The sequence below is a fragment of the Macaca thibetana genome, chromosome 8 (assembly GCF_024542745.1).
Source record: "Macaca thibetana thibetana isolate TM-01 chromosome 8, ASM2454274v1, whole genome shotgun sequence".
NCBI lineage: Eukaryota > Metazoa > Chordata > Mammalia > Primates > Cercopithecidae > Macaca > Macaca thibetana.
This window is the reverse complement of record NC_065585.1, coordinates 74,989,739-75,002,257: the sequence shown is the minus strand read 5'-3', so window position 1 is coordinate 75,002,257 and position 12,519 is coordinate 74,989,739. Positions and strand designations below refer to the sequence as shown.

The 12,519-nt window shown below is 37.6% G+C and overlaps 1 protein-coding gene across 2 annotated transcripts in view; it reads right to left on the bottom strand.

Annotated features, from left to right (window-relative positions):
• Nucleotides 1-12,519, bottom strand: part of SLCO5A1 (solute carrier organic anion transporter family member 5A1) — a 159,784-nt gene that overhangs the window by 59,111 nt on the left and 88,154 nt on the right. Inside the window, exon 5 of one of the 2 annotated variants that reach the window (XM_050801551.1) lies at nucleotides 9,233-9,397. The exons of the other annotated variant lie outside the window; for it this stretch is intronic. Coding sequence (XP_050657508.1) covers nucleotides 9,233-9,397 — 165 coding nt within the window. The remainder of the gene's footprint in view (nucleotides 1-9,232; nucleotides 9,398-12,519) is intronic. 2 annotated transcript variants of the gene reach the window in all.

Genomic DNA, 12,519 nt, shown 5'->3' with positions numbered 1-12,519 from the left:
TGCACATCCGTAGTAAGAAATTGCCTTTGAATAAAAGAAACTGCAAAAGTCTAAAGCTGTATTTAGTATTTTACAGTTAACTTCTGTGCTATATGTCTTATGGTTTATGGTTGGTAATACTGAGAACTGATTTGAAATTATTATACATACATACAAAAACACACACACTTGAATAAAATAATCATGTTAAAGTCATTAGAAAAAAGATTTTATCATTAAACAAAAGGGATTAAAATATAATATCAAAAAGTTAAGTAATAACTTGTAATATTAACCTTTGAAATGCAAATATCTATACAATCTCATGACTTTTCTTAATTAGAAAAAGCCCAGAAACAATGACAACTTGTAGCAATGAGCACCCCGAGTATCCAGATGATGGTGTCCAAGTACGATTTTCCTGTCAAAGAAACCAAGATTCCTTGAAGATACACGACTGATCCGAGGTCTAGGGCAGGAAATGTGGAAGGTAAGTGAGTCACCTTTTGTCATGACAGAAGCCACAAAGACTACTGAGGTAGAGCCAAACCACACAGGTGCTAACTTTAAGGGGCTCCCAGTGGTCAAAGATTGGGCAACTGGAGCATCAGAAAGAATGATGACTGCCATGGAGTAAAGCACATCAAACAGCTAAAAATAAGTAAATAATACTTTAACAAATTTTGGCCACTGTATAAATTTGCTAGAATATAAATTTTTACTCTGAAAACTAGTAAATAAAGAGAAAGAATCACATAAGAAATTATGATCATTGGGGGAACTGGCCAAACAAGAAGCTGGTCATTTGGTGAAGTGATTTGGAACTATTCAAAGACAGAGGGAGCATGTGTGTGAGTGAGAGAGAAATTCGTAATATGCTGCAAGCATGGACATCCCTCCCTAACACCTTCTTACTGTCTCCTGACCCAGAAAGTTTCCGCTACTTTACTCCTATGATTAAGGTGAAAATAGTCACTTCTTACCATTTTATATGACTGTATTACTTCTCTTAGCAAGTGGGATTTAACAAAAAGCCTTCAAATTACCACTGTAAAGTAGACCAATACAACATGTTTTAAAATCAGAAAACCTAACAAGATTTCCTAAAGGAAATTTAAATTTAGCACAGTTTCCTAACAGAAAAAGAGGAGAAATTGATTTTTCTTGATTATCTACTATATAACAAATGCTTTAAGATCTAATTAGCTCACTTAATATTTTACAGTCTCCCTGGGGAATGATCACTCACATTTTACAAATGAGAAACTGAGATTCTGAGTGGGTAAGCAACTTGGCTAAAAGTATACATCTAGTTAAGTCACAGATCTGGGATTCAGAGAGGTCTGTGTACTACATCAGGCTGCCCACAGCAAAACGAAACAGATAATATTGATTCTGGACAGGGCCAGAGTTTGTGGGGATGTAACATTACTACAAATACCAGAGTGATTAATTGGTTAATAACTAATCCCTTTTAAGACAACAAGGTAACTCTATAGGGAAGGTAAGAATAAATGTTTACTTGGTACACATGGCTTTGGAAAAATTATTTAATCTAACATTTTAGGGAAGGAAGAAATTACAGAGTTCTTTTCAGTTCAAGTTATTGTTTTCTAGACTAGAAAACAGACCTGGAGAGAAAAACACTGTCCTCCTTATGTACTGCAAAAGCCCTGGGAGTCCCTGTGAGGAGTAACTACACAGGCCTGGAATTAGCCTGAGCTGTCGTGCCGAATCATCAACGTGTATCTTCAGGGCACTGACTCCTAGTCAAGGCACAAAACATGTCCATGAACAGTGTTGCCTTATAACTATGGGTCCAAAGTGGTTGAGGATGGTTTGTACCAGTTTGTCAGCGTTGTTTATTGACAAAAATGAACATGAACTCTGTAATTTCTTCCTTCTCTAAAATCTTAGATGAAATAATTTTTCCAAACATGCTCATTTCATGTTTATTGTAACTGGTCTCACTAAGACCCCTGGAGAGCTCAGTTGTTGAGGCTGGTTATATAGCAGGAATCTATGGCACCAAGAAAATATTTAAAATATTCAAGTATTTCAAATATTTTAAAACATAAAAAATGTTTAAAAGTAAATAAGACTCCAGACAAAACACCATTTTGGATTCTATGGTTCCTGGGTCATCCATGCACAAACACATCCGTGGTGCCTGGTATAAGAGAGAAAGTGGATCTTGCCACTCCCTTCTGAGGGGGACAAGTGGATCCTGCCTCTTGCTATGAGATGGCCTGTGGCTGCAAAGTATGAGGTTGGTGCAAAAGTAATTGCAATTTTTAATTTTTTTTTTTTTTAGAGATGAAGTCTCGCTGTATCGCCCAGGCTGGAGTGCAGTAACACGATCTCGGCTCACTGCAACCTCTGCCTCCCAGGTTCAAATGATTCTCGTGCCTCTCAGCCTCCTGAGTAGTGGGGATTGCAGGCATGTGTCACCACACCTGGCTAACTTTTGTGTTTTTTGTAGAGATGGGGTTTCGCCATGTTGGCCAGGCTGGTCTCGAACTCCTGACCTCAAGTGATCCACCCACCTTGGCCACCCAAAGTGCTGGGATTACAAGCATGAGCTACTGCGCCCAGCCAATAATTGCAGTTTTTGTCATTACTTTCAACAGCAAAAACCGCAATTACTTTTGCACCTACCTAATACATCTTTAACGCTGATGCTGTGTAGTATCCTTTCCTGCAAGAAATGCCAATGTGTTTCTTGTCATTTTGGGTCCTCTGAGTCGTAAAGACATTATTAAAGAGCAACTGAACCGTGTTTAACTGCCATCATTAGAGCACTGGCTAAAAACCTGCCACATGGTAAACACTCAAACATTCCTTAAATTAGTTGACTGATAAATAAAGAGAAGCTGAGTATTCTGACTTGTCCACTATAAGCTCTTATAAAAGTTCTCATTAGCACTGAACAAATGTAATTCAGCATGATGTTAATACATACCTCTCTGCCCAAAAGACAAAAAGCCTATAATTGTCACTTTTTGTTCCTAATAGCTTCTATTCATCTCAATAATAATTAAAATGATATAAGTGGGAAGACTTTAGCAGCTGCTACAAAACGTTGGTTTGCAAGTACCTTTCTCCTCTCTCAGAGCCACCATGCTTGAGTGGTGTCAGTACACGTCTCAGGGCCAAGTGTCATCACCTGACCATGGAAATGGACGGTGATAGTGGACATCCACACCTAAAATACTTTATTTGTATTTAAACGCTTAGTCTCAACATTAAAAAGAAAATCTGTGTACATGTTTACAAAACTAGTACAAAAATGGATTTTAAAAACTGCTCATAAAATTATATAAAAGCTGTTGATGCCCTTAGAAGAATGAAACAAATCAAAGCCCATTCATATGCCTCTTGCATCTAAAGATGAAGTGATTCCCAAAGGCTGCAATTTAAGTTCAGTGGCACTGCTGTAAATCACTTCAACCAAATCCCAATTCAGTGGCTAAAGATGGATGGCAAATATTTGGTTATTTAGACAACAATAAAAATTACAGTAATTTTTTAAATTATACTCCAACCTAATTCTTTTACCACAGAAATAAGTATCTCAATCACTCTACAGTGAAAAACAAAATGGAATTTTCCAAAGCTACTTCCCTTGTAAAGACAAACAATAGCTCTAACCCTTTATAATTCTACACATCAAAGGGCAAGAGCCCAAGCAAAGGCAAAGCTGAAAAATCACAGTGCTCTGAAAGCAGACGTTGTGGGCCATGGCTGAGTGGATGGAAGTGGAATCCTAAAACCTTTGGAATATTGTCTTTTTGGAAATAGTGAAAAGACTAAATCAAAATTATGACAACAGCATACACGTATTATAATATTTCAGTAAAAATCACACAGCAAGGCCGAGTACAGTGGCTCATGCCTGTAATCTCAGCACTTTGGAAGGCCGAGGCAGGCAGACTATGAGGTCAAGAGATTGACACCACCCTGGCCAACAAGTTGAAATCCCATCTCTACTAAAAATACAAAAATTAGCTAGGTGTGGTGGTGCATGCCTGTAGTCCCAGCTACTTGGGAGGCTGAGGGAGGAGAATCACTTGAACCCAAGAGGCGGAGGTTGCAGTGAGCCAGGATCGCACCATGGCACTCCAGCCTGGTGACAGAGTGAGACTCCATCTAAAAAAAAAAAAATCACATAGCAATATGTATGTACTCCAAGGAGTGTAAGACTCTAGCATCCGGTTCTAACACTTACTATTTGCCTTTAAGTAAGTTACTTAAACCCCTTTGGGCATTTTTTTTCTCATCTGGAAAACTGGCATAATTAATAATTCATAGGCATTAGTTAAATTGATTAAATGATGTTATCCATATAAAATTGCTTAGGTAGAGCCTTGAACTTAGTAAACACTCAGTACATGTCAGCAGTGTTTTTATTATCATCATTATTATTACAGAGATTTCATTCTCAGACCTATTCAAAGTGCACAACTTCAGATGTAAGGTGCTATCATCATAAATAGTATTTTTTTTACTGTGATATGATCAGGTTGTATTTTTCCATTTGTATTGTTGTACCTATTTAAAGTTAAGTAAACTTCAAAACAAATCACTATTCACTACTTCATTTGATCCTCACAACAATGCTGACATAGAGAGAGATGGGGAGAGACTATCCTCAAGTTACAGATAAACTCCAGTTTCAGCTGAAATTTAGGGAGGAAAGTGACTTGAACAAAGTCATGCAACTAGTTACTGGCAGTGAATGGATTCCAAGGGCACCCTGTATAACTGCTCCTTCAGGGTTGATATGGTTTGACCCTGTGTCCCCACTCAAATCTCATCTCAAATTGTAATCCCCATAATCCCCATGTATCAAGGGAGGTGCCAGGTGGGAGGTGATGGGATCATGGGGGTGGTTCCCCCCATGCTATTCTCATGTTGGTGAGAGTTCTCATGAGATATGATGGTTTTATAAGGCAGTTTCTCCTGCTCTTGCTCACTCTCACCTGCCACTATGTAAGACGTGCCTCTTATCCTTTCACCGTGACTGTAAGTTTCCTGAGGCTTCCCCAGCCATGCGGAACTATGAGTCAATTAAACCACTCTTCTTTATAAATTATCCAGTCTTGGATATGTCTTTATAGCAGTGTGAGAACAGACTAATACAAGTGGTCTTCCCATCATTTCAGGCTTCTCCAAAATACCAACTTCATAATATTTAGCTAGTTTCAAGAGATAAACATGACCCCAAGTGGGTCAGCAGAAAGACCATGAGCAGGGAGAGTGCACTGTGACACAAACCCACTGTTTCGTGGAAAAACACTATACCAGAGGAGTGAAGTGGGATTGACTGTGGTATTGCGATGATGCCCTCATCAGACATTGGTGTCACCACCTCCCGCCAGGCACAAGCGTCCTCAAGTGATTATGGCATGAGAGAAGAGGAGCTGAAGGTCCGTGAGCAGATTTCCCATCCTGCACCTGCTTGCCTTTGGAGCTCTATTTCTGACCTAGGGATAAACTCTCCCCTCCAACCTTCTCTGCCACTAGAGGAAGCTTTATCCTCCCCTGCTGCTTTGCCTTTGCTCAAGCTGGTCCTCCACAGGAAATAAACACCTTTTCTCCAAACTCCAAATAGGCAGATTCTACTTTCCCTTAAAAACCTAGTTAAAAGCCATTGTCCATGAAATGCAACTCAAACACACTATCTCATCAGCCAAAATAATCTCTGTGATCCAAATTTTCTGTTAATTTATTTAGACAGCTTTTTCTAATGTATTTCATAAGTTTTCTCTCTCCTCTTAGATGTATAAGCAACTTAAGGCCCTGGTGTGAGTCTTTAGATTTCCCCAGCCACACACCAGGCACAGCGCTGTGCACAGAGCTGGCATTCAATGGCAATGTGAACGAGCGAGCAATAGAAGGCCAGTCCTTCCGTAGGTGTTTGGTGCTTCCTCTCTATCCATAACACAACGCAAACAAATTGCAATGAAGGTCAGGGTATTTACCTAAATAATTTTTTAAGTGAAAAGAGAATTTTAACTCAAAAACTTTGTCAGATGATAAATTCTTTTTCAGATATATTTCTTAATTCCCCATGTCAGTCTACATGCACTAGAAAAAGGGATTCACAGAACAAAAGAGCTCAAATTTTTAAATTTCTTTTAAAAATGAAATCTATGCCCAGAGAGTAAGAATGAATAAACTGATAACAATTCAAAAAACCAAGAGGAGTTTTAACAAATTTACAAGACGACAACAAACAACCCCATTGAAAAGTGGGCAAAGAACATGAACAGACACTTCTCAAAAGAAGATATACATGCAGCCAAGAAACATGAAAAAAGCTCAAAATGACTGATTATTAGAGAAATGCAAATCAAAATCACAGTGAGATGCCATCTCATGACCAGTCAGGACGGCAATTATTAAAAAGTCAAGAAACAACAGATGCTGCCAAGGCTGCAGAGAAATAGGAATGCTTTTACACTGTTGGTGCAACTGTAAATTAGTTCAGCCATTGTGGAAGGCAGTATGGCGATTCCTCAAAGACCTAGAACTAAAAACACCATTTGGCCCAGCAATCCCATTACTGGGGATATACCCAAAGGAATATAAATAATTATATTATAAAGATACGTGCACACGTATGTTCATTGCAGCACTATTTACAGACAAGGAATCAACTCAAACGCCCATCAATGATAGACTGGATAAAGAAAATGTGGTGCACATACACCGTGGAATTCTATGCAGTCATACAATGGAACAAGATCATGTCCTGTGCAGTGACATGGATGGAACTTGAAGCCATTATCCTCAGCAAACTAACACAGGAACAGAAAACCAAACACCACATGTTCTCACTTATAAGTAGGAGCTGAATGATGAGAACACATAGATAGAGGGAGGGGAACAACACACACTGGGGTCTGTTGTGGGATTGAGGGAAGAAGGAGAGCATCAGGGAAAATAGCTAATGCATGCTGGGCTTAATACCTAGATGACGGGTTAATAGGTGCAGCAAACCACCATGGCACACATTTACCTATGTAACAAACCTGCACATACTGCACATGTACCCCAGAACTTAAAATTTAAAAAGAGAAGAAGAAAAAAACCAAGAGGAGTTTTAAAAAGAATTACCTCTGTTTAATCTTACTGCAATTTAACAGGCCCCTCTACTCTTAATCAATGTTAATATCTCTTGACTATTATTATTTGTTGCCTATCTATAAAGAAAAAAAATATGCGACCTGGAAATAAAAAGCTTTTTATCAGAACAAGTAGAATAGCAAACATTGTATAAACTGCATTGACTATGATCAAAATAAATAAACAAACAAAAGTTGCTGATGACAAAATCAGAATGGAAGTGGCATTTTTGAGATATTGCTTCTTTCATTCTGATGTTGGACCATGGGATGAACACTGTGAGTTAGCCTTATTCAATTCTGCACTTCCCTGGCCAAGTGGGACCCATTTAGTGGCCACTGCCTCAACCATACCACTGTGGAAGTCTGCAGCCGACACCCCAGCTCCAGCTGAACCCTTTATTCTGTTTTTCCACAAGTTGTCTGTCTAGCCTCGGCCTCCACCAGTCACTAAGAGATGACTTTAGCCACTATGCATTCAAGGTGCATTAGTGCCTGCCCAGCTCAGCACTGCACTACTCTCCCACTAACCCTGGGGGTGAAAATGGTGCATCTGCAGAGAAATGGGATGATCTAGGCAGCTCTGCTCCCTAGTCTGTCTGGAACCGGGGCACACAGTATGGCTTCCCTATGTGCCCTATGTGTATCCTGGGGAACTGTGTTTATGAAAAAGATGCCTCTAAAAACATCGGGTTTCATGGTCAAATGACTTTGGAAAAGGCTGTAGTCTGAGTCATCTTCTGGGAGTTTCACAATGCATATCGGCATATTAAAGGAAATGAAAGGGCCTGCAGTAAAGAATCCTATGATACTTTGTTGAACTCAGCAAGTTCCAAATTTATTTTATTATGAACTGTCTTCCCAGTAACACCTTTGAATATTGAAACTTAGTTTGGGAAATGCTGGAGACTACAATTAACAGCTGTGTGGCTTTGAATCCGACCACAAGACAATTTTTGCTTTCCCTGTCCAAAAATCATTGCTCAACAAAGGGTTAGTGGAAGAGTTAAACTACAAATGGAAGGTTTAGATTTTCTCACAACTAAACTGTAAAATAATCTGGAAATTTTACCTTAACATAGGAAAACATATTTTTGCAACCAAGATTGAGAAAAGCATATTTTAAGTCACAATTACAATAGTCCACAGCAGTATGTTCTTTATAAAACATATGCTATCCTAGACCCACAACCCAATGTTGTATGTCTTTATACATGTAAGATAAAGCAGAGAACAAAGTGATTACCCAAATATTTCAAATCAATTTCTCTTTCTACAGTGATGCCTGTTCATTTTCAGATAATTCAAGTTTACTGGATTTGAATGTGGAACTGGAGAACTAATTCTCGTAAGAGTGTAAGTGACCTGAAAAGTTATCATAATTCTACACTATTTAAATATACTTCAACTGTTGAAATATACCTTATTAAATAAATTAAGACTTTAGGAAGATATGGTCAGCCATCTTTGATACCACTAAGAAAATATCTAGAATATTACATAATATACTGAAAATTTCTCCAATATCTGAGAATTAATGTTTCCACATTTCTAAGCATCCAATTTATTATGAAAGAAGATTTGAACACTAAGTACTATGGGTATATGCATCAAAGTCTCCTAAAAATCAGTTTGCCCAGACATCAAATATCTAAAATAAAATTCATACATTTCCTTTTTAACTTCACACATCTCCAGTAATTCAAATAAAATCTGTTCACATTTCTGAAGGGGAAATCCTGCTACCATGAAACAGCTCTATATTTCAGGTTATCAATTTTTTTAACACTTTAAGACCCATGCCAACCCATAAAAAGATCTATTTAGATTTAAATTTGAATGTCATTGCCTATTTCATTTCTTTAAACTGAGAACCATGTAAATATAAATATGCAAAATTCTCTCCCTTCCCAAAACACAGTTGGGAAATGTGTCACATGGTAATACAATCTGAATCAAAGAGAACACTTTCCAGGATTTCCTCCTTCTAAAATCTGGGGGGAAAGGTAGCTGTTAATGAACTAGTTTAACACTTCGATGTTAGATTGAACTTTCTCTTCACCCATTCCATTTCATGGTCAAAATGATCATGTTTTCAAGCAGCCCTAGCGGCAGTGCCTTACCAGTGTAGATGCTGGCATTGGAGGCTGGGATACCAAACTGTGACTCGATGAACTTGGGAATGAAGGTAATGAAAGCAGTTACAATGGCACTCTCAGCTGTGTATGACAAACTCACAAAAAGGAATGTCATGTTGCTTAAGATCCTGACAGCTGCTCTTGGTAGGTCTACAAAATGACAAAAATGACAAATGAATGTTATAAACAATGGATGGAAAACAAAATAAAACTGAATTGTTTTTGAAATGAACCGGAAATAGCCATTCAGCAACATTTGCCACCAAAGAATAAAAAAATAGAAAGATCCGATGATGATTAGAAACCATTCTCTCTAAATAGATTTTGTTTTGTTTTGTGTTTTACTTTCAACCAGGATATGGAAATAAAGTACCTAAAAGCATACCCATACAACTGATAGTTCCTATTTCAAAAACTGTTAGAATTATTTGCATTTCTTCATTGATTAAAACAATGTTATTTATTGTTAAGGCCTCAAAGTCCACTAGACGTGTAAAGTGCCTGCAATGCAGCCTTCAATTTCAATTTCCACTTTTCCCAACTAACATTATGATGCAGCTATTCCGCTTCTGTGGGCATCTACATGATGTTGTACTTCTGATTGTCAAGCCTCATTATGAAACAGGAAATAGTCACAGTTTAAAAAGCTAAAAGAATGAGGCCATGAGGTCAGACACTCTGAGGTACTGGAATTGGGGAACAAAGATCTCCAAAGGGAAAGGAGAGCCAAAAGGTGGGGGCTTAGCATCTGCTGAGCTGCCTCCAAGAAAGGAAAGCCTCACCCTTGAGTCTAGGCATTTATTTCACAGAACCTGCCATCTATATTTTTCAAGATATATGTGCAAGTATTTTCACTGGAGCATAGTTTATAATACCAAAAATGTAGGAGGGGGGAATCTACATTTCCATCAATGGGAAATGTTTAAATAAAAGATGGCACAGCCATATAATGGAAAACCAGACAGTGGTTAAAAATGAAATAGAGCTGTATGTACTGGCATGAAAGAACTCCAAGAAATATTTGTATTAATTTGTAAAGCAAGCTGCAAAAATAGATGTACATATATGTGTGTAATTCTATTTAATTAAAAATCAAACAAATCAAAACAATGTATTTTATATGATCAAATACATACTTTTCAATCATACTCATCCTACAGCCTCTTGTAAACACTGTAAATTAAAATGTTATATCCAAAATTTAGAACTTAGAAAGTTAAGATTACCTATCAACAGTTAAAGATTCAAATTAAGTTTAGCAGTATATTAAAAGCCAATGTGTTGATTCTAAAACATCTGGGAAAAATATATAACACCAGATTATTAAGGGTTTATGTTCTCTGAATGGGACTAAGATTGGGAAATAGGAAAAAAAGGAGATTATTGTGTATATACTTTTGTATTTTTACATGGCTAGAATGTGAATTAATGTACATTTGTGTAATCTTTACGTATCTTCATAGAAAAGGTAAGGTGCATTATTTTTGGCAATACAGTCACCTCAGAACAGTTATTTCTTTCAACATAATGAGTCATTTCATTAAAATTAGCCAAGAACTTTTATTAAAGCTATAATTCATAGCTTCCTATTCACCAGAATTTGAAACGTAGAAAGTTAAGACTGCTCACTATCATCATTTTAAAATTTAGACTAACTTTAATGTACTATATTTTAATTTAATTTTTAAAGTTTAAATTAACAATTAAAAAACTTAAGATGCATGCTTCATTTTTTCACATGGATAAACACACCAGAGAAACAACATCATCAAAGTGCTTCATAAAGTCATCCTACAGCCTCTTGTAAACACTGTAAATTAAAACGTCATATCCAAAATTTAGAACTTAGAAAGTTAAGATTACCTATCACATTTAAGATTCAAATTAACTTTAGCAGTATATTAAAAGCCAATGTGTTGACTCTAAAAATCTGGGAAAAATATAAAATAAATTTTTAACATAAGAAACTAACACACTATCACATGACTATTTTAAGAAATACTAGTTATATCGAATGGGTTTTTCTTCTATAGCCATTTGGCACGATAAAATCGCCTTCTCATTTCAAGTGTAACTAAAAACATGCATGATGGTTCTCTCTTCTTTTATTAAAAACGTCTGCTGTTATCTAAGAAGAATTAGCAAAAGTTCAGACCTTCAACGACTCTAAGTTCCTCTCTTCTTTCTTCTACCTTTCTCAATCTCCTTTACTGGAGCTGAGCTTTCAGCCTACAGCCCTCCAGGAGTTGGGGTGGGAGCACAGTATCCACGGTTGTACCTTTAGTTGGTGGGACTGGTTGATTTTTTTACATCGAAGGAGACTTAGCAAGTTATAAATGCATTGAAAATAATGGAAATCAGTTTTCTAACCGCCAAAGAAGAGAGTTACAAATATGGAAAGGGGGATCATTCTACATCAGATTGGAAGGAGGTATTGGTATGAACTCACGGTTCAGATAGGCAGATAGATAAATAGATTAGATGAAGATAGACACATGGATGATAGACCGTGTGTGTGTTTGTATGTGGGTATAAATATAGGTCCTTCTCTGTCTGTTCACAAGGCTTAGAAGTAATGACACCCTGGTAGGAAAGCATCCACCTGGCACCCAATTCTTGGTTTCTAAAAACCATCTTCCCAGACCATCCTGGCTAACACGGTGAAACCCCGTCTCTACTAAAAATGCAAAAAATTAGCTGGGAGTGTTGGCGGGTGCCTGTAGTCCCAGCTACTCAGGAGGCTGAGGCAGGAGAATGGAGTGAACCCAGGAGGCGGAGCTTGCAGTGAGTCGAGATCGCGCCACTGCACTCCAGCCTGGGCGACAGAGCGAGACTCCGTCTCAAAAAAAAAAAAATGTGCTCATGGAATGATGAGGACATGTCAGAGGGACACAGAAGACAGCTTGGAGGATTCTCAATGGCCCAATCTGGGACAACTTGACCTCTGTAGATGCTAAACCAGTAAGCAAAAGTCTAATAGGAATGAAATATATTCGGTGTTTATTATTCACAGATTCCATATTTGCAAAGACACCTATTTGCTAAAATTTATTTGTAACCCCAAAAATTAACACTTGCAGCACTTTCACAGTCACGTGCAGACCAGAGAAAAATTTGAGTCGTCCAAGGCACACATTCCCAGCTGAGGTGGAACAAGGTGACACTCTGCTTTCTTGTTTCTGCTGTCATATTGTAAACTCATGTCCTTTCCATAATACATTGTCTCACATGTTTTGCATTTTTGTACTGTTTGTTGGTGATCTCATTGCTTA